We start from the raw sequence: 26,230 nt of genomic DNA, 5'->3' as shown, positions 1-26,230 counted from the left end.
GGTCTTAAATGTGTGAGTAAAAGTTGAAGGAAAACATTTGACAAGCAAGTGATGCTTTTCCCTTACTGACAGTTCACGGTGCTTCTACGGCTCCAGACGGCGCAGCTTGCCGGCGCAGGACGGCGTGGCTGTCCTAGGCAGCCGTGCCTCAGGCTGTGCGGCGGCTGGCGGCGGGCAGCGGTGGCGGTGGGCAGCGGTGGCGGCAGCCGGCTCGTCCCCTGGGGCAGGTGCCTCTGTGGTCCGGGTGCCCCAGGGGCATCCCTGCCTGTGAGCCCTGTGCTGTGAGGTGTGGGCTGTAGCCTCTCCACTCAGCTCACGTGGACCCAAAAGACACCCGTCTGTAGCTTTTTTTCAGCAAAACCGACACCCCTCCCCATATTACTTCAGACAAAGTGGTCAGCTGAGCACAAGTTGTGTGCAGGCCACAAAAAAGGAGTTGAAAAGGCAAGTTGTATCACATGAATGTGTTGGTTTTACTTGTCTTACCATTTCAATTCGAAACTGCCAGCTGTGGCTGTTTCTGGAGTCTATTTATATTAATAAAAAAAAAGTCCAGAGTTCTGAGTGTCTCTTTCTAATGCACATTTCTTCATAGGGAATTGTAAAATAGAGAGTATCTGATACCACAGATCAGTGGGGCTGGGACATGACATTAGCTCTAATTAGTGAAAACACACTTGTGTTGCTGGGCCCTCCTAGTCATCTTTACTAGGAGGAAACCACAGGTAACTGGAAGAATGGGGAAAGTGCATGAACGTTCAAAAGTAAATGCTGGGTTCTTTTCTGCTAACTGTATGGGGATGAAGGCCTTGGGTATAGGAGAAATTGGAGAAAGTAAGTTTATGTCTTATTGAGGTGGCTCAAATTATTGCAAGACATAGAAAATTTGGAGGACAAAAAAAGTTGATACTAGCCTTTTTGAAATAGGTGACAGATACAGAATTGAGAGCGCATAAGCTAAGTGAGAGCCTAAGCTAAGTAAGAGACAAAGTAAGTAGCAAAGTGCTGGAAAAGGGTGGAATTTCACTACAGAGGAAAGCTTGCAGGCTACGAGTGAGCTTCCAGGTTCACAGGCAGTAAATTTATTGTCACTTATGTATTAAACAAAATCATTTAGGTATTAAACCAAACGATACTGTAATGCCACATAGAGACAGAATAAGAAATCTGAGAATGAAACGATGCTTGATTGCTGTTTGTTGTTGTGTTGTATGTAAAATTTCCAACAGAAAGTGATTATGCGTAAGTTATGGCTCTTCTACCAGTCTGTTCTACACATGGGATGTTCTTTGAAGGGGTAAAATCTTGCGAGGAGCATTCTCTGTCCATCTGTATGGTGCTGGCAGCAGTACGTCTTGATCCTGAGTGATCAAATGGCATCACCAGAGCCATTGACGTACCAACGGGTGTTAACGTAACCGATCCTCTGAAGTGGTGTACCTTTGTGTATTTAAGCGGGGAAAAAAATGTAGTTTCTCACAGGGTATAAACTTATGCTTTTCCTTTTGAACAGGATTTATTGGATCATTCCTGCACATCTGGAAGTGGTTCTGGACTTCCCTTCTTGGTGCAAAGAACGGTGGCTCGCCAGATCACACTTGTAGAGTGTGTAGGTTAGTATAAATCTTGTTCGCATCTAGTGCCAAGTCCTGGGAAGAAATGCAGCAAGAAAGCTTTATCTCCCATCCTAATTATCTGTTGTTCCTCAGTTGCTTGTATAATATGTGAAACTCTTCAGGCTTCAGCTTACAGAACATATTTGATTTTGGAAAGTGAAGTGAAAAAATTCTTTTCAGATCTATGCAGAAGAAAGGGGCAAGTATCGTCTGTGCCTTATGACAGAAAAAAATTAAGCTTTGTTCAGGAAGGCAGTGTTAGAAAATACAAACTAGGCTTGTTTGGGTACTTTGTAAGCAAAATAAACTATGTTGTTAGAAAAGCAAGCTCAATTTGAAGTTTGAAACTATCAAATGGTGAAACAAACATTTGTTCATTAAATGGTGTTCAATTAGAAAGCTTTAGAATTAGAAAAGGATCATCTGGATTTGAGATCTGGAGTTGAAGCATCAAGCAAAGTGGCTAAAGTGGCATTTTAAAAAAAAAAAAAGTGATTCTGTGCCATTAGAATGGTAACACAAATGTTTTGTAGCTTACTTGCTCTGCACTGTTGCTTTGGGACTGTGCAGGCAATGATGTACTGTTGCTGCTCTTTTCCCCCTAAAAGAGAGAATCTCTCTAGTAATTCTTCCCTAAAACTCTTCTGGGTCTTTAGGGTTTTTTCGGGACTTTATTGTTAATTTTAAGGATCCATTAAATTTTTCTTCAGCATATATATCTTATTAATTAAATAGTGTTAAATTTGAATTTAGTAATTTTAGGAAGCATTTGGGTCAAAGTTATCCTGAGGCAGAGACATTGAGCCAAGATGCCATACTGGCACTAAAGAGGCGAGGAAGGCGTGATAATGATTGATTCTATTAGAAAAAGACTGTTTTAAATATGTTTTATGCTGCTTCTTCAGTGATTTGAACTCAGAATGGGTTAACACCTAGTAAGTCACTAGAAGTTTTAACTCATCAGGGTGTTAAATCAAGCCCCAGACTAAAACAGATGAATCTGTAGGGACTGGGCCTACATTTTACCAGTGTTTCTTTGCTTCTGGCTTATAGTATGGATTGAGTATGTGCAAATGTTCACACTTGCATTAAATCCAAGTGTACGTCCTCTGATGCTCTGCGACTTCTCTTCGTCAGAAACTGTAGAATATGACATGCGTGGTGATTTTGCCTGCAATATAGACATATCTTTTTGTGTGTGTACGTGTGAATAAGTGTGTCTCTGGAATTACACCTGCTCCCAAGTTATCTCAGGCTGGCACTATTTCCAGAGACCATGTGTTTTAGCCTGCGTAGCAGAACCAGATGAAAGTGCTTGTGCAGGGAGTCTCTTGTGGGTGACAGCATTGAGGCATCAGCGTTGGGTAGCTCTCCTCGTTGCTTCGTACGTGCCTTTGAAGAACACCGAACGGCAGAGCAACGAAGGGCAGAATTTGGATATTTATCGTTGTCAGATCTAGCACAATTCATTGCACGAAGCCTCGGGCTGTCCTATTCAGCCTGCAGTGAAAATGGCAATGATCAGAACTTTTCCAGCGCGCCTCGTCCAGGATGTTGCTTTGCTGTTGGGCACTTGATAATTTCGTACATTCTTCTAAGCTATTTGCGTAAAAAGCTTGGCATGCCGATAGTGTGCCCTGATCCCCACGGGACAGGGGTAGGTTTTCTGGGTTTTGGTTTTTTTGTGGGTTTTTCTTTGTCCTTTTTTGTTTGTGGGTGGGGTTCTTGTGGTTTTTGTGTGTGTTTGGTTGCTTTTTTTTAAAATTGTCATTCTGCATTTTGTGTGTCTGGCTGTGCTGATTGTTTTTGCAAGGGTTGACGATGTAATAGAAACGTAAGGGCTGTATCCCCAGTGTTATATATCCTTCCTGTCCTCCTAACTTCAGAATGTGGAGATCTATTTGTATTGTGTACACTGACCTTGTCGTATGTTGCCTAAGCTGCAAAAGCGCTTTCATTGCTGGTAGTTGAATAATCCCACCTGCCCGGTACAAACACGGCATGCTGCACCAACGTGCAAGGAGGAGAGATCCATGCTCTCGCAGCTTGCAGTTGAAACAAACAGGAAAAATTAAGGGACAGTGGAGCACAGCGTGACTGTAAAAGTAGTAAGAAGTGTATGCAGGTGTGATCAGGCTACATCAGTGTGATATTTGGGCCATAACTGTTGAGTTTCCATCCCCTTAGCAAATCCTGTCCTTCTGCCCTATGAAGACTGTTGGTTGACAACTTTCCCTGTGTTTTTTCCCCCACCAGGAAAGGGCCGTTATGGAGAAGTTTGGAGGGGTCAGTGGCAAGGAGAAAATGTTGCTGTGAAGATCTTCTCTTCTAGGGATGAAAAATCCTGGTTCAGGGAAACTGAATTGTACAACACTGTATTGCTGCGGCATGAAAATATTTTAGGTAAGTAGAACAACCGTGTTCATGTTTCCTAGTGTAGCTGGCGTAAAGGTGAGTTAACTGAACAGTTCACTTACAGAGCACTGCAGATTTGCTGGATGTCTTGCAGTCTTTGAGATTAGGCTCTTGTATTTGTGATAAATAGTTGAAGGGAAATTTTAAGGGGGAGACTTGCAGGAGGGTGCTGAAGTCTGACTCTCAACTGGAGAAAGTGTCGTAGCAACCATGAATCATTTGTCCTCCTGCAGAAATATTCTAGCAAGAAGCAGTCAACCAGATTAATCAGTTGCTGGCAGCGCAGCGTGCAGAGAAGAATGGAGGTGCCACAGACCCATGTGCTAAGAATTCAGCTTGGCAGCCCATGTTGCGGGGCAGCCGAATGGCAAAAGAGTATTGCGCAATGTGTTAGGTGAAGTTCTAGTGGATCTAGGGTTTTTGTAACTTCAGTTTACCTGGGAGAAATAAAGGGAGAAAAAGTGGGGAGGAGTTTATAATGAGATTTAAATATTTGAATGCTTTTTCTTGTGCCTGAATAAACTGCAGTATGAATCCATTATTTTTCTTCTGTTTAACTGTTCTGCTCAGGGTCAAGCTAAGCTCCTTTGGTGTTTAAACTTCCAATTGCCCCTTTATGATGTATCTCATTTCCCTGTAAATATGAAAGTATGATGATTTTGAATCTTCTGTATCCCTTGTACCTTGTGCGCTCAGTTCTGAGAGCTTAGAAAATGGCTTTTTTGTGTTGCGAGCCATGGCTGAAGTTTAAGCAGCCCTTTTGATTCCTAGCAGACATGACCTCCTTTCACTGGTGTGCCACCTTCTCAAGCAAAAGTAGAAGCATGTTTTCTGTGTGCTGACATTACCTCACCCGCAATCTGTCTGTCTTCAATCAGTTTTGCTTGGGCTCCTTATTCTTGTTTCCTGTCAGAGAATATTCCTTGGCTCCATCGCTCACCCTGCGAGACGTTTGTCTAACGTTTCCTGAAGCAGTTCCTTTGTTACTAGAAAAAGAATTTGGTGCCCTCCTGAAATGTGAATTATTGAACTTTCCTTCCCAAGAGAGCAAGTAACTTGGCTGAAATTACATTACACGTTTCCCGTGTTCCTCTGCCTGTGTTTAGTCTTTCTTGATAACTGTCAAATTTGTTGGCTATCTTATAGAATTTTTTTAGATGCAATATTAAACAATATCACAGATTACAGAAGTGTCATTGTGCAGAAATCTGACTTCAGGAGAGAAAGTAGTGGGTGTTCTTTCTGACAAATGTCATATGTGGGCTTTTAATAAACATGATTTGTTCCTCTAACTTGGGAATAAAACTTTCGTTGCTTCCCAGCTAAAGCTGTTGAGGTCAACAGTGTGCTGATACACAATAAATTCAGAGGTGACAGGAAGGGAGCTGCTCCTGAATTTTGGGCTCAGTTTTAAGACACCACGTTTTTGAAAGCGGTGCTTGAGGTTCGTGAGTTTCGAAGAGAAATTTTTCTCTGTTCCTTTGTAGAAAATCATTGTGAAATACAGCTATGATGCATAAAGGTGCTCTGCCTTACTTCACCATGGAAGTAAGTTGCACACCAGTTGAACTATCTAGTATTTAAAGTAGAATAATTACTATTCTTTGGTTTTTGGTACGCTGATCTTCTGGTGCTGCCACGCTCTCCTTAGCTGTCTGCCGCTTTGTAGCTCCCACGGTTCCGTCGCAAGCTGGTGTACAGTTAAGAAGATCAGGCATTTGGAGCCTACAGCAGTTTGGAGCAGTCCCATAGGCCTGATAATGTATCAGGCTGCAGCAATCCCTCTGCAGCCTTTTAAGCAATCGGAGATCATTGGAGAGCAAGTTGTTGCTGTGGTGACGTGGGCTTTCTTCAGTCTACGTTTGGTCAGGAGGGCGCGACGGTTCCTGTGGGGACGGCAGGCTTTTGGTGTGTCGAGGTTGATTGCTGAAGTGCTCCGAATAGACTTACCTTGGATGTAAATCTGAGGCTGGCACAACATAACGGTGTCCGTTTCTCAGGATGCGATACGTATGTGAAGCACGTTTAACCCTTTTCTCAGCAGCCTGCACTGCCTGCTTGTCGTCCTTAAAAATGGAAATGATTACTTATGACTTGTCTATTTGAGGTATTGCTTCTCTCCAGTGTAATCCTGTTGAGTGGGCAGCAGCAGATGTGCTACAACCTGGTGCTCTTTTTGTTTAACTGGAAGCTTCCCCACCACCAAGTCCTTCAAACAGAAGGAGAAAAAAAATAAAAATAACAAATTTTGTTTTTAAATTATGTGGTCCTAACAAGTAGTTGTGTCTGGTGTGACTGACAAAATACATAAATACATTCTTGTGAACAGACTTGAGTTGGAGTTCCAGCATATGTTACTACTTTTTCCATCACGGTAATACCTGTAGTCTGTTTTCAGTGCCGTACAATCGTGGAAAAGCTTTAATTAAACAGTTTTAAATTGCAAGAGGGGCCTAGTTGTATTGATTCTTTTCTTGTGGGAGTCTTAAAGGAGCTCTGTCATTTTATTTTGTTGTTTCTCCTTTTTTCTTCCTCTCTTTCTAGGTTTTATTGCATCTGATATGACTTCCAGAAACTCTAGTACCCAGTTGTGGTTAATTACCCACTACCATGAAATGGGGTCCCTGTATGACTATCTACAGCTCACTACCCTGGACACTGTCAGCTGCCTGCGCATAGTACTGTCCATAGCTAGTGGTCTTGCACATTTGCACATAGAGATATTTGGAACCCAGGGGAAGCCTGCCATTTCTCATCGGGACTTGAAGAGCAAAAATATCCTCGTTAAGAAGAACGGACAGTGCTGCATAGCAGATTTAGGTGAGTTCATTTCCATGCTAATATGCTCAGTGTATTCCTGCAGAAATCAAATATATTGGATAACTCCAACTGTAAAAGTCTTAAAGTAACCTTAAAATAACCTTACCATCATCTGCTACTTCCCTGAAGGTTTACGGCAGCCACTAGATGGCACCTACAACTTAAAAATGCCACGCTGCTGCTGAGCAGGCCCGGTGTAGCCTCTGTGTTCAGGGGCAGATCTAACATTTTGGACTTTTTCCTTTAGGTTTTTGTTGTTAAATTCCATTCACGGATCCCAGAAGGCAGCAGTTATTAGGCTTCAGCTCATTTCTGAACTAATAAATGTCCTTCCACTTACAGTCTTAAGAACCATATGCTCACTGTCCCCGGCTCTGTAGGTCCATCCAGCTTGAGTCTTTTGCCAGATAATTCAGTGAGCCCAAAATTGGGTTCTCCATGACCAACTGGTTTTAGACTTTAAGCTGGTAGGATGCTGAGAAACAGCTGGCAGCAGTATGGCTCGTTCACACCTCAGGGGTATGTCTGACAATATATATATTTTTTTTTTCCCTCTGAAGACAAGGGAGAAAATAGCGGTAGAACAATAGCATTGGGGAGTCATTGGCTAGACAAAAAGTGTATTGGGAGATGGGATTTTTTTCAATAATAATTCTAATGCATAGTTCCTATCACTTGTGCCTGAAGGGCATGAGATACACACAGGGAAAACATGAAAGCCACACCCCTGGGCCTATCTAAATTTGCAGAGGGAATAGTAAGTAAAAAATGGAGCACAAAGTTGAAAATACAAAACTTCAGAGATTGGCTTTTAAATAAATTCATAGTTCACACTGAGGAGGGGGCAGCACATGCTGGCGTTGATTGACATCACGCTAATAAAGTGTAATCTACTGCATTCTTTATCTAGAGGCTTCAGATATTTGAGAGATTTTCTGAGAGAGCATGGCAATAAACATTTCTCAGTTAGTTTTTATGGTGGTAAAATAGCTATTTTTCTTTTTTTAAAGATGAAATCCTCAGGCGTGTATCTGACATGTTCTTCGTTTGCTCCTTATCTGTAAAGGAGAGTCACCAAAGAGTTTGTTGCTTCTGCCATATATTCATGCCCTTTTTTTCTGTATAGCTTTATCTTTTTTCCCTCCTCTGGTCTCCTTCTCTCTTTCAACACATGCACCATACAAGAAAAACGGCACTTAGAGACTGGTAAGTATGAGCAGATGGGAAGTTTCCCTGCAGCTGCCCAGAGCTAAGCTGGACTTGGGTTCTGTCGGTCACGCCAGGTTCTGGACTTGCAATGTACCCATCGAGAGTAGGTGCAATGTACCCATCGAGAGTAGGTGTCAGCTCTAAAACCAGGGAGGGATAACATCATTTTGATGTGTCTCTTCTGTTTTGCCGGCAGCCTGGGTGCCGCACGCCCGAACTGCAGCGTAGCTTGGTGTTTGTTGCCATTCAGCCCTGGTCCGTCTGTCTGGCACAAGTGCGAGAGCTTTCTGAATTGGCCGCTTGTCCTTCAGCAAACGTGCTGGAAACGAATGTCTCCAGCAGCATCCCAAGTACCCAGAGCTGCAGTTACAAAACTGGCTGTTTCAAATATGTTCTAGCTAAGCAGAAACTGTGTGATAAAGTCCAAGGATGGATGTCAGTCTCGCTTCAACCTGTTAGCGCTGTGGAAAAGTTCTGCCCTTCTCCCTTCTGAAGCAATTCACGTGCATGGTAATAGGTCTTAGTTGAGCAACTTTATCGAACAGCAGAATAATGCTTATACGACAAGAAGAAAAAGCCCAACCCTCCGCTCACTCCCTCCTTCCCCTTGCCCATCCATGTGTCCCTTTGAAACAAAGCTGGCGTTTCACAGGAGGTGCAAAGAACGCTAGCAAAACATATGTGCTCGGGCTTTGTTTCTAGCAGATACTTCAGTATACTAAGGAGGATCTTTTGGTGTCTTGAAAACCAATGATGTGTTTCATCAATTTGTACTCCTGTCAAGCCTTTTTTTTTTTTTTTTTAAAGAATTAGTGTCTTACAGTAAGAGCTTCTCTCATAAGACAAGCACTTATACGCCCTCAAGTTAAATGTGCATTGGGATCTCCCGAGGTGAGCGAAACTGAAGCAGTGCAGTATCTGCTTCCGAACTCTCATAAACGGCACAGATGCCACCGTGATGAGAACCTGATTACAACATCGGTGTCCCCTGACCCCGTTGCAACACTTTCTCAGTTTGTAGTGTGCGGGATGCTGACTTGCATACCTCAGCCTTAAACCTTCGACCTGTCAATCTATTGAATCTGGTTTGCCCAATTTGAATGGAGCATTACCATTTTTGTCAAAGCATTCTCCAAAGTCTTGATGTCTTCAGAGTTTGCCAGGAAATTTGTTCTCTAACCTTTTGTTTCCAATGTGCAAGCTTTTTTTTTAAAAATATTATAATCCATACATATTGTATAATATGAATTAATATAAATATAAACAAATACATAAGTGTGTAAGTATGTGTGTGTAAATATGTCCTCCCTGTGTGTGTAGACATGACAAAAAAAACTTTTATCTGGAGAGCAGGCTTTCCAAATTATCTTCTCAGCAGTCGTGGGGCTAGTAGATGGTATCTTTCTAGAGATGCTGTAAGCATTTTCTTAACAGATTGAAATTACTTGAAGAGCATTCGAACTGTAGGAAAGTGTTTTCCAGCTTTTTGTTAGGGTGAAGTACAGGCTGTTTTTTGGAAAGGAAAAAAAAAATTAATGATCTGGTGATAGGTTAATTTTTTGTGGGACTGAATTAAAAAGCTTTTTAAGTTTCATCTAAAATAAACTCATGTTAAATGTAAATAGTATATGTTATTCTTACAAGAGTTGTTGAGGAAATTAGGGGAAGTTTGTGTCATCTTTTGTATTGCTTAGTTATGTCATGCACCTGTTGCTGTTCAATTTGCAGTGCTCTCTGTTTACCATGGCAAAATGAGTACTCTGTGTGTTTCCAAATTTACGGTAATTCAGTGCCTCACATAATGTTCTTTGCTTAAATGTTGAGTAATTAGTAGAAACCAGGTAGAGTGGTTTTGACTGACTCATTTTAGATCAGCTTGAGGATGTTTATTTTTCAAGCTACTGCAAATATGGTGTTTTTTATTTTCCAGCTTTATTTTTTAACTTGTGTATATCCATCATGCAGTGTTTTTCTTCTCTCTTCCCCACAGTTCGGATATATCCACCTACCCAAAAGTTCTATAAATAAATTTGAATGCTGTGTAAAATTGTTTTCTTCTAAGTAACAGATGCTTGGCCTTCTGAGTATACGTGCCTAGAGCGCTGCTGACATCCAGTGGCTGCAAAACACTTAATGACAACGTTTTGCAACAGTGCAATAACATGCTTAACGGTAATCCCTGAGGAGATAATTGGTCTAAGTCTATGGACACGGTGGCTGTTTTTGACAGCTAGTTTGGAGCTGACCCAGTTGGTCTTTGGACAGTTGGACTCTCAGCTCCTTATTTTTTAGAAACTGTCTGATGGGTGTCACTGCTCACATGTCACTTTAAACATTTGCTGCTGTAGTTTTAAAGGGGACTTAACAGTGATTATTTTTTTTTCTGTCCTTCAGGCCTTGCAGTAATGCACTCCCAAAGCACGAATCAGTTGGATGTGGGGAACAATCCCCGTGTGGGTACCAAACGCTACATGGCTCCAGAAGTCTTGGACGAAACTATCCAGGCAGACTGCTTTGACTCGTATAAAAGGGTCGATATCTGGGCTTTTGGGCTGGTCCTTTGGGAAGTAGCTAGACGCATGGTTAGCAACGGTAAGTATTTGGGACTCCTTTACTTGTTTTTAGAAGAGGTTAAGCAAATGGTAATTCACAGCAAAGCGTCTGCCACCAAAATGCATAGGATGCACAGTAAAATACTGGACTTCCAAAGTATTTTGATTCCTGACACTTCGCTGCCTGTGTTGAAGTTGTTGGTATGTTGGGTACAATGGCTGAGTATTGTAGTCATTTCTGTTAAGGTAGAGAAGAAAGAGGGTCCCCTGCTATGTCCTAAATTGTGATGAGAATTAATTCATACCAAGTAGTCAGTTAAGTTAAAATTTTAAATCATAAAGTCTCTGAACTTTTTCCCTGCGTCATTAAACCACAGTGAATACTTTTAGGTAGCTGTTTCCTGTGACAAAACCTAAGGAACAGAAGGAAAATATGTAGGAAGTGAAGAAGTGATGTGATCAGAATTCAGGGATGCTCTTGCTTTACCAAGTTAAACGTGCTCACGAAGCAGGACTTGGTCAAAGTGCAGTTCTGCTTGGGAAGAGTGCCACGGCAATCCTGTTTTATAGCAGAGTGTTGCTTCGTGTCTCCTTGGCAAGGGAGTCTGAATTTAAGAACCTTTAAGCTGGGTATCTGTTGGTGTGATTTCTTGTGCTTGTCAATTCAGAAGTCCTCTCTGACTTCTGGACCTCAGGTTGTGCTCTCTGGACCCATGTGGACAGGAGAATGCAGAAGATGCCCTTCAGGCATGCCTGCAGACACTGGCAGTGATGGATTGTTAACAGCAACACGTTTAAATCTGAGGAAATTCTGAATCGTCATATGCATTTATTTGCTATGTGTCTGTCTGATCTGTTCCCACTAAATCCAGATCTGGGATCCTGTAACTGATATCAGACACTGGGTTTATCTTCTTCAGGAGAAGACGACTAGGCGTTTGTTTGCTGCCGTACCTCTGAGCCCTGGTGGTGGGCTGGCACCCGGCAGGGCAGGTGGGGCTGGTGGCAGCCGGGGTGCCTGCCAGCTGAGGATCCAAGTATGGACCTGCTCGAAGGAGGCACGGTCAGAACGATAGGCAGGAGTCAGAGTAGCTCAAACTGAAGAATGGAGGGCTTTTTTTGGTGGGAGCTATTGCAAGTCAGAATTTGAGGGAAGACTTTGGAGGAAAGGATTAAGGTGACTTTAGAGATGTTCTCAAAAAGCAGCTGTCGAGAGCCAAAGGAGAGAGCGTGGGCGGTTTTGTGGAGATAGGAGCAGTCTGCAGTAAGGTATGGCAGCGAAGGCTTGTGGCAGCTATACAGAGTAACGAAGCTTGGCTCAGATTCTAGGGGAAGTTAAGGTACTTGCCTTGTATTGGTCCTCATGTGTTATCTCCCCTCCGTTCCCTGACCCCAGTGGAAATCCCCTCCAAATGGTGTTATATTGGACTGCAGAGAGTGGGGAGAGAGGACAGGCAAATGTGCAGCAGCTCTAGAAGCAAACGAATATTGTTATTCTATTAAAGTACAGGACTTCTAAATATGAACCTTTTACTTAAAAAAAAAAAAAAAAAAAAAAAAAAGATATTGCTCCCTTGTTCAGGGTAATTCTGAGCACAGCAGCCACAGGCAGCTAGTTGTCTCCAGAAACACTGTGGTGAGGCTTGTCATGAGAAGGCTGCTGGATGGTGGCACTTCTGAGAAGATTTGGAGACCTTCCAAGCTTGCTGTGGGATTCCCTGGGGCCTGGAGCGCTGTCCAGAGCCCGTGTCTTCGCTAGGATACTTACAGGGTGCTTAAACAAAGCTGACCTGGAGGTAGGAAATGCATCAGGTAGGCTCAGGTGGCTAATTTAAGTCTCCTTGTAAGCCTGAGAGCTTGCTTTGATAGCTCTGAATGGAACCAAAATGGGCATTTCTCTGTGATCAAGAGGGCAGGGTAATCTGTGCAGCGGACAGCTCTTTTGGTGCAGTTTAACTCGCAGGGTCCATAGCGAGCAGCTCCTGCCTTGCTGGAAGCCGGCGGCAGTCCCGGGACTGCCTGCAGGAGCAGAAGGGGACTTCCACGGGCTTTCTGTGGGGCGGCCAGAGCTGCACTCGTGGCCTCGCCTCCCTTCTCCCCTCGCTGTCAGAGGCGTTACTTGAAGGCGTACGCAGCCAAAAGAATAGGTGTTGTTCTGATAAAACATATATTCTGGCAAAACATAGAACATACGTCAGCTGAATCACAAAGTGTGGTGATGATCTCAGGTGAAGGTGTACGTGGTTAATTAGAGAAAGGAGGAAAGTCTTCTGAATGCATGGTGTTAATTTTTCTTATGATATACTCTGTTTATTGGCAAATGTACGTCGTAGGCAGTTATGAAGACTTGCTCATTGCATTTCCCAATATTTGGAAACCTCTGGGTTGCAGTTCACGTCAGTGTGAGTGCCTTGAGAATTTAAGCTGTAACTTCATTGTTTTCAGTGCAGTTTTCTGTTCTGCACTTTGCCTGTCTCAGCAGTCTGTGAGCACTGTAGTTTACCAGTTGCCATAATGTGATGGGCTTGCTGGGCAGAGGTTGATGAACTCACTGTGCAATAGGTGATGCTGGCTGCGACGAGCCACCCGCGGAGGCACCGTGCTCGGAGCTGGGGGTGGCGGGCGCAGCAGCGCGCGCAGGGGCGCGTGTGACACGTAGGCACCATGCAGGGTATCATCTGTTTGAACGTAGCAGTTGGCCTACGCGACGGTGAAACTTCACGTGTGAGCTTTTGATAAGTTTCTTCTTATTGCCAGTCTTGAATTTTGAGTAGTTCATCCGGAATCTGTCTTGCCGCAGTGCTGTTTTGGAGGCTGGTAATCCTTTGTGGAATATTAGACGTCTTGCTCTCTTTGTATATGAACGTACATTTATACTTACGTGTGTGTGTGTGTATACTGTACATAATATGTATAAAAATACACACAGTCTTACCTAGTTACCTCTTGCATTGAAAATTCCACAAAACGGAACCTATTATTTAAACATTTCTGTGCTGAAGTTTGGATCCGTATGTATTGCTGCAGTAACTGCAGTTCACAAACAACTTTACCTGAGCTACTTTTAAACTGGTGAGCTTAGATTGTGCTGGCAGCTTCACCGAGATGTATGAAATTCAGCGTGCACTGCAGACCTACCAAAGACGATAGGTGAATGCTTCAGTAATTTGATTCAGGCTGAGCTCAGTGCCACTGCGGAGGCACTTTTCACAGTAATACAGATACATCGTGATACTGGTCATGTCATTGAAGTCTTACGTTTAAGATGACAGTGATACTAATTCCATGGTATTTATTTCCAGTTGCTCAGTATTTCTGGCTGTTGCCATAAATACTTACATTTCCTTGCACTGGTTTGAAATGGAGTGAATGTTTTCTCCCAAATCCAAGTGTTCAGCTGTGTGGAAACCACAGCTTCATCAGGTGGTCGCTCAGATAACCCTGCCTGATTTGTGTCTCTGGCACTGGGAGCGAGCGTGCTGGGGTCATGGTAGCGCGCTGGTGCGAACGGGGTGACGGTGTGTCTTAGGTGGGCCGGAGGCACCCGACAGTTACGTCTGCTGGAGGCTTTTGCTGCTATCCCATGCTGATGGACACTTGTCACCTCTCATGCACTGGCTGGAAACGCAGAGTCTATTCCAGTGAGTCAGCCCGCTTTAGTGCTTCAGTTCGTGGAGACTCTGAAGTTGTTGTAAGCTGACTAACGCGTCTGATATTTTTTAAAAACTTTATTTTAAAAATTTTTAATGTTTATTTTTCCATTTTTAATTTTTTTAAATGTTAATTTTTTTTTTTAAACTTATCTAATGGTCCTCAAGATGGCACGGTGATTCTCAGTGCTTTTCTGTTGTGGCTTAGCCTAAGGAGGAAAATGTGGTAGGAAACTCCTTTGCCACAACCAAGAGTACTTGTGTATCGTCTTTGTGCTGTAGCAGGAGCTACTTAGCATTTTTCTCTGTCCTTAAAAAATGCGATTTAAGCCCCCAAATCAGTATTTTACTCTTTTTAAACAGACCAGTGCTTGTTCCTTGTAGAGTGGTCGGTCACCACTTTTGAATGCGCTCCCTTCCTAGTGTACAGTGCCTTGCATCTTTCCTTACCCGATACCTGGCACTTACAGTTCTGTTCCTTGTGAATCTTCGCTATCATTCCCAGTATTGTGATCTTGTTCAATTTTAATAGTAACACCAGAAGCTGAAGGGTGGTTACTGCCCAAAGGCACCCCGGCGTGCGGTCACCGCTGTCCCTGCAAGGCGTCTCTGTTGCTTAGGTGCTGTGTAGATCTTGCTTTGCTCCAGCAGCGAGATTCGTGCATGCATAGGGCAAGCTGACGTTAAAGTGACGAGGAACAGAGGTGAAGAAAACACTACTGTGTGAGTAAAAAATACAATATATTGTAAATTACAGCAGTTGTCTTAAAACTGTTCAGAAAGCGGCAAGCTATGGGCTGCGCTGAAGGCCTCTCGGGCCCCCCGGCAGCGAGCGGCGGGCTGGCCTTGCCGGGGCAGCGGCGAGGGCAGCGTGCCACGGGTCAGGGGCAGCTTTGCGAGCGGCGCGGTGTGGGCTAGAGGTTGCAGTGGCTCGCTGGCTCGGCTGACGGGCTGCTGCGGAGCCAGCGCTGGTCCCCCGGGACCTGTGACGTTTGGCTGTGGCAGATCAGAGTACTCCAGAATCGCTCTATTGGAGTAAAGGCTAGACCCGCTTCATCGCATATTTATTACTATGTCTTATCTGAAATAGCCAGCTATATACCCTATACTTTGGAAGGACCACATGAAAAAGCAAATTAGAGCCAGACTTTCTCTTTTAGTGATAAAGTTCATCTGTAATATCCTAATCACCCTGAAACATTTTCAGAGCTATACGACATAGCTCTGAAGTTCTGCATTTGACTCGTATAACACCACTACTTTATCTGAAACAGAAGCACAGACGTCGTGGATACACAAGAGGTTTGTTGTATTCTTGAGTTGTCACAATAAACTTTATTCTGCACTCTGGGAAGAAGCAGGAGGAGCGTACAAACAAGAGTTCAGCCCTGTAGGTGATGTTTGGTGTATGCAGTTGTGAACTGCTCGAAGGAGGAGGGTGGGCGATGCTTTTTTTACGCAGCATGTGATACAGCCTGTCCTGCACCTGTGTCAGGATGCCGTAGGGCAAACCCTGCAGTCTGCTCATTACTTCGTTACGGTAACGCGCTTGGGTAGCCAGATCTTTGAACTGTCCTCCTGTTTTCTAAGGGAGCTGTAGTTTCCTGAAGACCGTTCCCCCTTTTCATCTAGTCACAGATAGGGATTTACAGATTTTTACAGAGGATCTATGGGATTTTAATCTTCATCTCTAACAGAACAAGAAAACTAAATCCCAACTACTGTAGCAAAGTTTGAGAACCTCTTTTCAACTTCAGTATATCCAGAGCAACAGAAATTCTCCTGGATTTCGTGTATGTCTGACTATGGGACGGCTGCCAGTCTGCTCAAAAGCAGTTTTAAGGTTGTTCTGCCCATATTTCTACTGTACGTAGAGGGGCTCACTCACTTGGTGTTTTTCCAAGCTGCTGACCCAAATGCCTCTCTTTGAACACCAGTTTTTAAATTGGATTCCTAAGAAAGTTGAGCTCCATATAGATAATTTGTGAACTTCATCTACTGATGAAACAGCAGTGCTGTATGCATGCCTTAGAGGAGGCACAAGGCTTTTTAGCCTGCCAGTTTTATGTAAGCTGGGTGACAAGTTGTAGAGCACACACATAAACTCATTTTTTCAATGCAGAATCCTAGAAAGTGCATTCAGACACTGGGTGCCACAGGCTCTCGGGTCTTTGGCTTCGTGATGGCACGTGGTGCCAGTTACCATAGGTATTTTACTATTTTAATAACAAGAAATAAAATTATTTGAAGCACTAGCGAGAGGGTCTGTGGATGCTGACATGCTTACTGGACTCTTTCAGGAATCATAAACCCATGCAAAGTGTGTGGTAAGCCTATTAAAAACCACAATGCAGACCTTGAATTGTTTCCATTTGCTAGTAGAAATCCCAGTTTTGTGGTAGTCAGTAAACCTCTATGCATTATAAAAGATGGCCTTTTGGCAAGTGAATTTATTTCTCGCCATTTCAGCTCAAGCATCTGCAAAATGGATGTAGTTCTTACTTTGTGGAATTGTAATATGAGCCAATTAATTAACATTTGGGGTAGAAAAAGCTGTTCCTGTGATAGTAAGTGCTGTTCTGTTGTTTAATGACTGCTTGACACTGTGGTGTTAACGTAAAAGATTTTTTTTGTGCTTCTTAGACGGCTGGGTCATCTGTCCTCTCTTTCTGTGCAGAAATGCCGTTTCACTGACAGAGTCATTAAATAACCCCTCTTGTTTGTGTCTCACTAGGTATTGTGGAAGACTATAAACCACCATTTTATGACTTGGTTCCAAACGATCCCAGTTTTGAAGACATGAGAAAAGTGGTCTGTGTAGATCAGCAAAGGCCAAACATTCCCAACAGATGGTTCTCAGACCCTGTAAGTGGGTGGTTTGCAGAAGAAACGAGCTGACCTTTCTTCTTTTGAAATGGTCGTGACAGTTATTTTCAGTTATCACTTGAAATCGAAATGATCTCCGTGCTACTTGTCAGGAGCCTTACCCGTACAGATTTCGGAAGCACGCTGGCATGGACCTTTGTCTTGGAGCAGGAAGAAAAGGCAACAAGCAAACTCAGGACTGTTAAGTCTGAGCTATTCACAGATTAGCCTTTTAGTAGCGTGATTTAACCATAACTGTTTCAAAGCTGCTCTGCCTGCGTTGTTGTTCTCTCTCCAAGGGAAATTTCTTTAAGGGCAAGGTAGCCTGTCTAGGCCTTTCTGTGCCTTATAAGCATGCAGATTTAGAACAGAATTTTGGTCTCTCTCCTGCCTGCAGGATAAGGGACTGTTGTTCTTTTTGAAAGGCTAGTGCTGAAGTTTATTTTTCTTCATCAGAATCAGCCTGGACTCTCCAGGTTGACCAGCTGTTTTGTTCCCTATGACTGAAGCTGTGGAGGTTGGTTTCAATCTGTACGGCTGGCTGGGGCCAGCAAGGACAAGAGGTCCCGTCTGTAAGCTTGTGGTTGTAGAGCTGTGACCCGTGCTGCTGCGCCAGCCAGCTGTGAATCCCAGCCTTTTAAAGCTGCGCTGGACACGATGAAATCACAGACAGAAAATCTATACTTTCTCTGGCTTCCTTCATTGATCTTGCAGGAGTCCGTTTAATTGAAGAGAGATTCTGTAGAGTGTTTTCCTAATTAGAAAAAAAACAAACTCTATTGTTAAAAATTATGCCAGCTTGTCACTCCAGTCAGCCCATCGTCTAGTTATTCTCTTGGTTTAACCAATTTATCAAACGTGGGTTTTTTTCAACACACGAAAGCCATATATTTGATAGATAGCAGTAAACTCTCTCTAGACTCTGAAAATTGAGTATTACTAAGGCAATAAAACCTTATTGTGTCAGTGTTTAACCCACTCTAGTGCTTTCTTGGCTTGTGATTTGTGTACTTAAATGGATGTTTTGTTTTTTATTCTTTTCCCAGACATTAACATCTCTTGCCAAGTTGATGAAAGAATGCTGGTATCAAAATCCGTCAGCGAGACTAACAGCCCTGCGAATCAAAAAGACTTTGACCAAAATTGATAATTCCTTAGATAAACTGAAAGCTGACTGTTGACCTTCTTCTCGTGGTGCTCTCCTGATAGGAAGGCATTTGTCTGGTTCAGAAGTAGTCTGGCCAGACAGTTTATACGGTTGGTCCCCATGTGGCTACTTACAGAAGCAGAAGTTCTTACCAAGCCCATCTGTTTGGGAGACGTCGGAACCATATGGACTTTGCTCAGTGACTACAATGGGCATTTCACAAATGGTCAAGCTATAAGGACTCAACGCTGGATGTACTGTTGCAAAGGTAGTGGCCTGAAGGAAGACAGAGAAATCCTAAGACAAGATCAGGGCATTAAATAATGGCTTTGAACAGCTTTTTTCTTTTTTTTTTCTTTTTTTTTTTTTTTTAATTCTCCTAATCACTCCCAGGGTGAACACATGGAAGTGGTAAATTTTAATCAGCAATATTGCCTGTGCTTCTCTTCTTTATTGCACTAGGAATTCTTTGCATTCCTTACTTGCACTGTCACTGTTAATTTTAATGACATGACTTGCCAAAAATATGATTGGCTGTATACTACATTGATCTATGCCTGAATAATAGGAGATGAATTTGGTAAACTGAAAATGTAACTGTCAGATTTTAGCTGCATTTTACATGTGTACTGATGTTTACAATAATGCTGAACATTAGGAATTTCTCGTTTATACAAAACTTGCAAATTATTTATTACTAGTGCACTTGCCAGTTTTTTAAACTGTAAAATAAGTGCATAAAGTTAAAGCTTATTTTTATGTGGCCTCTTTCATGATTTCTTACACAGATGTTTTTGTAACACAATATAACCTGAAACATAAATTGTTTTCTGTATTATCATATTACAACTCGATAGTCACATTTTAAGTGCTTCACATTTGTAGGTGTGTGGTCTGTAACATATTTTCAGTTCAAATACGGAACATATATATAGCCATTACCCACATGACGTTGTGTCTAGTATCTTACTGATCTAGAAAAGGAAAGCAATGGAGGAATTAACTAGAATTTTAGGTCATGAATGCTGTGGGGAAAATGCATTTTATTTCTTCTAAGCTATATAATATGCATTTAAACTCTGCCAGAAAAATAACTATTTTGTTTTAATCTACTTTTTCTATTTAGTAGTTATTTGTATAAATTAAATAGAATGTTTTCAAGTCAAACAAAAGAGTGTTTTAGTTCTCTTACTGCCTGTTAGTACCAAAGGTATACTAATGCAGCAGTGGGTATCTCCAGTCACATGCTCGCAGGTGAAGAGAGCCGCTCCAGGTCAATACTGGGTGGAACACCAAGGTACTGAGGCTGTTAACAGTTGTTTGTCTGGGTGTGTTTTTCCTGTACTGAACTGGATCCCAAAATAGTACAGCAGGGAGCTGGTGTACTCTCTTTGGACGTGACATCAACCGTGTCCGTGCAAACCTCCTAGAGCATGTCTTGCAGAAGGAGGTATGTTATCCCCCAGCCTTATGGGGAAGAATTCAGCTTTGTACCCAGAGAACTGCTTTCTCTGCCTGTACCTCTTGATACTCTCATCTTATTTGTTACGCCAAGGAACTGGGAAGTGACAGTGCCCTTTCATCCTTGGACAAGAACTCCTTTAGTCATGGGCCTGAAGTCCTCCAGGTGACCTAAGGACCTGGATAGTAATTAGCCATTTGGACACGTTTCCTCTCTGGGTTAAAAAATTTCTCTGAGGTTCCCCTCTGTGCTTTAAGTCTGCCAGATTCTGCTCTTCTGTTTCTCTGTAATTTTTCCTTCTCAGCGTCAGTCTTCCTTGTCCTACTCCGGCCAAGCGGCATGCCTTTCTTTGTCTACATTTCTAGCGTTGAAATAGCAGCCAGGTTTGCGGAGTAGGTACTGCATGAGGCGAAGAGACTGCGTGGTACAGCAGCTCTGCAGAGCAGACTGAACTGATACCAGTTGCTAGGTCTCTTAATTATACTCGATGCGAATCTGAGCAGATACAGTGCTGCAAAAAAACATAGGAAAATCAAGATCTGATTAGTTTTTATCGTTAGTTTTTAATAGGAAGGCAAAGGCTCAGGTGCCTGAATGCATTCTGGTTTGCTTTAAACTGGTTTGTGTATGTGATGCATGCTGGGCTAACTTAAATAACCGCAGCCAGGAGGGACAGTATTTCAGCAGTGACCGAGTCATCGGTCTGTTGGACTGAAGATGCTACGTGAATGGAAGTACGTAGCAACAGTTACAACTGCAAAATGAGTGCTGTGTTAGCGATCGTTGTCTGATACAGAGTATTGCCTGAAGTTCTTCAGTCCTAGGTGCCTGGTGCTCACACGTACCCGTTCCTTTCACGTGTATTTGTGTGACGGAACAGGCGTCAGTGTTTGAACACGGGGGAAGCGAGGCTGCTGCAGTGCCGGAGGTGAGGACGGCTGGGGACATCTGGGCGGTGGGGCGAGAGGGGAGGTGGCTCTGCAGACCGAGGGGGACAGCGCCAGAGGTGCAGTGTCAGCTGAAAGGGGCTGGTTAGGTTTTTTACTTTGAGTTTTCACGTCTCCAGCATTTTCCAGTACAGGTGTTGGAGGAGAGAGACAATCTGTCGTGCTGACGATTAATAACAGTTCTGGCCATGTTGGCTGAATTTGCGGTGCCTTTCTCAAACACTAACATACCGAGTCACAGCTTCTTACTAGATATTAGGGAAGATGGTCATGTTAAATACTTGATCCATCTCTTTGCACTGTAGCATCTCCTGAAAAGTACCGTATATGTAGAAGAACGACATGACTTCAGGTTGGAAACTGCTCCACGTACTCTGTAGTGGTTTACTCTGCTGTCTCTGAAGATGTGAATTTTCTAACCGCAGCGTCGGGTACCGGTCTGTTAGCTGTGCTGGGGCTGGCTGGGATCCCGCAGGATGCGGGGCCGGCAGCAAGGAAGCGCGCAGTTCTCCGGGGGCTCCTCCAGGGCTGGGCTCTGGGAACCGCTGGCCTCTTCCCAGTTTGGATACAGACTTGACGGAGGAACTTTAGCATGGGTGAAAACTGGAGTCTTGGCTCTCCCTGTCTATAAAGCAGGGATAACCAACTAAAGGATAAAAACACAAACCATAAAAACAGCCCAGTGATACCCCATTTATCCCGTGTTGGGTAAAGAAGATTATCCAAGCAAGCTACTGGCAGGGTAAAAAAGTCTGTCCGATGCTAGGACTCCGAGGCACTCATCGATGTGCTAGACAAGGTCATTTTCATTGATACTGCTGCTAGTAGCTGCCTTTTGCATATCAAAACATCCAGGGATTATTTTAAACATAATTCACATTCATGCCCTGCTAATGAAGTATTTTTGGTCCAGGCTTTGACTGAACTATTTGAAATGTTAACTAAATTTTTTTTTAATTGGGTGACTGTTTGGCAAACTTGAATCAAGAAAATCAAATGGAAAATAATCATAAGTAATTTCTCAGCAATTTCTTATCCTTTGGCTGAGGGATAAGTCGTTCAGCACTGTGCTTTTCTAATGTATAGGTGCTACTGAGGATAGTCAGGGCCTGTGCTTTCGAAAACCAGCAGAAATAGCAGTGTCCTGAACAGTCCTCTTGGGAACGGGGGGGTGGTGCCCCTGGGAGCAGAGGAGGAAAAACTCAGCGATAGCCAGTGAAGGATTATCTGTGCTCTGTGGTATTTAACCTCATTTTCCAGTGTCTGGACAGTCATAGGAGAAAATTTATTCCTGCTTTTCCCCGCAAGGTGTCCAGGCTTGGGCAGTGGGGAGAGTTTCCAAGTGAGGTACGTGAAGATAATACCCCACCTCCCACGCTATTTTTCCAGCATGTTTATTAATTGATGTTCCTCTAGTACCCCCATAAAATCTAATCTTCTAAAGAGATTTGGAATGCTTATATATAATCTGCTGCATTAAGGGCGTTGCTGCATTTATTGCTATGGAGATGGCAGAAGCAGTTCCATAGTCGAAATTGAATTATTCGTGTGTCTGGCGGATTTGCACTGTACGCAGCCCATACGGATCTGGGCTGTTGTCATTTGAACAGTGCCTGGCCATATATCAGAGCCCTAGTAAGAGGAGGCCCTGCATGTAAAAAATAAATAAACCGGCGCACGAGTAGCACTATGTCCGATGCAGCTGTCCTGCTGATAGGTGTGACCGCTTGCCAGTTATAGGAGGAAGGCTAGGCAAAAAACAGAGGTACTTTAGACTTGGCGGGGGGAGGTTGTTGCTTTTTGTTTGGATTTCTCTTCTTTTCCCTATGCAGAAGGCTTGTTTGTTGTTGGTTAGGAACGCGGTGCCTCTGCGGGTGTCCTGGGGACAGCTGCCCAAGCAGCCCGTGGCCAGCGACTCCTCTTCGTGTTGCTGTAGTGAAGGCATTGAAGGCTTCCTCCCGCTCGTCTGTAACTTTCCTTTGGGCCTTCTGTGCTGGAATTTTCCATGAAAAATCCATATCAAGCCTTCCAGAATTTTTTTTTTTTAATTTACCTGGATTAAACTATTTTGATAAGGAGGAATTCTCTTCCCTGCAGAGCAAAATGTCTGCTCTGCAAAAAGATCAGCCTTGGCATAGTGGTTGGCATTGGAGAAGGGAAACAAAAGACATTACAGGTGCTCTTCCGTTTATAGAGAGAGAAGTTAAATCTTTCTCAAACACAGAATACATTTTTACATTTTAACGCTAAGATTTGTGTGGGAAAAGTAAGCATTTTATCAAATGTGGAGTTAATGATGTACTGTGACAGATGCTCTCACCTGGGAGTAGCACATTTGCTTTATCCCCAGCTGGAAGGAAAAAACCCACCACGCTTCTAGTGCCTGAACCGGGAAACCGTGCCAAGACACGAGCCAGAGCACGCCAGAAAAGCAAACGCGGCCGTACGTGGTTGGCGTCCGTCTCGGCCTGTTGCGGCGGAGGGGAGGCTGCCGGACGGACCTCTGGTGCGCGTGGAGGAGAAGCTGCGACCTCCTCTGCGGAAAGTGCAGTTTCTCGCTGGTTATGGACTCGTTTCGCTACCTCCAGGTCCTGCGTGGTGGAGAGCTGTGTGAAGTCTGCGGAAGCGATCTTCAAGGGGTTCGGGACCTGTGCTCGCCGGGTCAACCTGTTCTGTACCAGCCGGACTGCAGAGGCCCAGGAACGTGGTCCTCCTGGGGATGGTGGCCTGTGACACCACACACCAAAGTGCCTGCCAGATGTCAGACTTGGGAGACTTAGGGGATTGTTTTGTTTTGTTTTTGTTTTTAAAGGGGAAAAAAAAAAGGTGTCCCCCTTTCCACCGCAGTCGATGCCGTGTGTTGCTCTGTGTGTAGTGGAATTTGTGCCAGCAACGTGTCTGACGCTGGGGCTGGAGCCCTGGCAGAGCAGCAGGAGAGCTGGTGTACGTCCTGCCCTCCAGTCTGGTGTAGCTCCTCAGGACGCTCTTTATACTTACAGATCTAATAAATATCTTTGCTTGATCTCGACCAAAACGTTCCTACCTTATATCCATGACTGGTGGACAGTGCTGTGCAGCCCCCGCGGCTGTGCTTTGCCCCTGCCCTGGCGCGAGGCCGGGTCGCCCCAGGCGGGGAGGCAGACGGAGGCCGCCGCCGCGCTGGAGGGGACGCGGCCGAGCGCTCGCCGCGGGGTGCGGGGTGACCGGTGCCCCGGGCGCAGAGCGGGGAGGCATCCCGGGGAGGGAGCCGCTCCGTCCTGCTTGGGGCTTCAAAGCATGCTGGGGGTTTTGTACCGGGGTTTTTCATCTTTGTGACCTGCGTGAGCGATGAAGCAGCTGATTCGCAGATGATGTGACATGGACTTTAAAAATTACCTAATGTCAATAATTACTAATTTGTCTTTCCAACTGCAGTCCCCACCAAAATGCTGACCACCTTTTCCAGTGCAGTGACTGAGGGTTCCAGTGTCACAGAAGCCCTGAACTCCTAAAATCAGCAACATCCAGATACTAGCATCAGTTTTAGCAACTCCCTGTGTTTGTTACTGTGCTAAAATCTGTTCCTTTCAAAAAATGGAAAGCTGGTGCTGTGTGCAGCTTCAATACCTGTATTTCTCTTTTTCCTGTAGGCATCTTGGAAAGCTTAATTTTTTTTTTTTTTTTTTGTGGCTTTCCCAGCATGTGGAAGGAGCCAGCACGCTCCGACCTGACTAACGGGTGAGGCAGTGCCTCGGGAAAGAGAGGAAGCGGCGGAGCGCAGGGGTCGCGGTCCTGCGCTGCTGTCGGGCCAGTTCCTCCGCTGATGCTGCGCTTTATGGCGGTTGCTTCTTTCTACCGATTCAAAGATATCCGAGTGCCTCGGCGGAGTAAGGCTGCCGTTTTCATCTCTTGTCAGTCTAGAAGTGAAAAATCGAGATCTAACCCTGGGAGTTACTTGAGGATTTTAACTGGTTTCCATGTTTTTCTAATCACTTAACTCCAGCAAGAGCTTTTAAACGTGCTGTGACAACTCAGCTGGGTGTGGGACCCCCGAGGGCTGCGCTGCTGGTCGGGCTCGGTGTGCCGACGTGCCTTTGGTCCGGGTGTTTGCGTACACCGCCCCGGGAGGCTCGCTGCGGTTGTTGGAAATGGGGTGAATGCCCGCCACTGGAGGTGCTGCTGCCGAAGCGTGCCCGCTCCTTCCCCGCTCCTTGGGTTCCCTGGGGCAGGCGTGCGGCAGCCGAGGGCTGCGGCGCTTCTGTGGATGAACGCTGGGCTGGGCGCCTCGCGCCCTTCGCGGAGCTGCGGCAGTGTCCGTCCCGCCCGCTGCCCCCCGTCCACCCCTCCTGCCCCCGTCCACCCCTCCTGCCCCGGCCCGGGGGCTGCTGGAGCCCCATCTGCCGCCGTTTCAATCTCCCCGTTCCCAAGCTCCCCCGCTGTGTCCGTTCTGCCCCGACTTGTCCCGGGTGTTGTCCCTGTGGAGGGGCAGCCTCTCCAGGGCAGTGCCTTTGGCCGTGCCCACCTTCCTCTCACCTCCGTGAACTGCTCTTTCCTTTCGGGCTCAGAGAAAAGCTGCGCGCTGGCTATGGAGAGCTGTGCCAGAAGGAAATCAGACTTAGCATAGGCCAGGGACCTTTTTGTTAGAAGACATTAAAACCTGCAGTCTGCTTGTTCTTTTGATCTTAAAAGATCATGACACACTTGACTGAAGCTTGATGGCTGTTGCTAACTAGGTTTAAGGAGTTTGTATCACACCAATCTCTTCCCCCATAAGTCTCTGCAGCAGTCTTCTCCATTTTTCACCAGCCAAAAAAACCCCCCCAAATATCATCAATATTTCAGATTCAGGGCATAGATCTCTCTTTTTATTCTTGGAAAGTTCTCCTGGAAAACCTGCAGCCTTAAAATATGATGCTACCAAAGGTGGCGAGGGGATAGCGAACTGTTGGGTGCTAGCCAGGAATTTTATTCTAAAAATTTGCAAACCCAGCTATCGCATTACATTGTCTACCTTCAATAAAGAGAACCTATCTTTAGCGTAAGTGCTAAAAAGGAGGAAATTGGAAGGTCTAAAAGGCAGTTTATAAGAATAGTAGAACTGCTAGCAAAGAAAAGCTTACCATAACTCAGTGTACAAAGAAGTTGCAAAATAAGGAGGGAAAAATAATGCCTTGTGTCTACCCGTTTATCCTTGTTTGGTTATTTACTGTATGTGGATCTTGCAGTCTTTAATGCATGGAGTTAAAAATAGCTTAATACTTGTCATACAGTCGAGCTGCTGAGGAAACGTGGAGCAGAAGCAGTAGCGTTCCCCGCAGGAGTTCGGGCTCTGGACATACGCTGCAGACAGTGTCGTGCCTGAACCCTGTAGCGATCGATGGATCCGTGGCTACAGTTCAAATGATGGTGTTTCAACTTACACTGAAAACAAGCTGAAAACTGTGACAAACTTATTCTGTCAAGTCTCTTGTAATGAGATGCTGTGTGAACTTAGAATATGTGAATACCCACCTTCCTTAGGAGAAACACCATTGATAACTGTTTAAAAAAAAAAAAAAAGATAATGGT

General features: G+C 44.4%; 1 protein-coding gene across 4 annotated transcripts in view; it reads left to right on the top strand.

The window, feature by feature from the left end:
- Positions 1-23,567, top strand: part of ACVR1 (activin A receptor type 1) — a 71,458-nt gene extending 47,891 nt beyond the window's left edge. For 2 of the 4 annotated variants that reach the window (XM_082313609.1, XM_082313610.1), the window contains 6 exons: positions 1,514-1,613; positions 3,873-4,019; positions 6,576-6,851; positions 10,455-10,652; positions 16,997-17,127; positions 18,174-23,567. In XM_082313609.1, the coding sequence (XP_082169735.1) occupies positions 1,514-1,613; positions 3,873-4,019; positions 6,576-6,851; positions 10,455-10,652; positions 16,997-17,127; positions 18,174-18,308 (987 nt within the window). In that variant the 3' untranslated portion in view covers positions 18,309-23,567. The remainder of the gene's footprint in view (positions 1-1,513; positions 1,614-3,872; positions 4,020-6,575; positions 6,852-10,454; positions 10,653-16,996; positions 17,128-18,173) is intronic. The other 2 variants (XR_014228336.1, XM_082313611.1) reach the window with 2 other exon arrangements.
- The last annotated feature ends 2,663 nt before the right edge of the window (positions 23,568-26,230 follow it).

Source organism: Platalea leucorodia, assembly GCF_965183815.1.
Source record: "Platalea leucorodia genome assembly, chromosome: 5".
NCBI classification, from domain to species: Eukaryota; Metazoa; Chordata; class Aves; order Pelecaniformes; family Threskiornithidae; genus Platalea; species Platalea leucorodia.
Note: the sequence above shows the minus strand (reverse complement) of the source record. Positions and strands in the feature narration are given on the sequence as shown.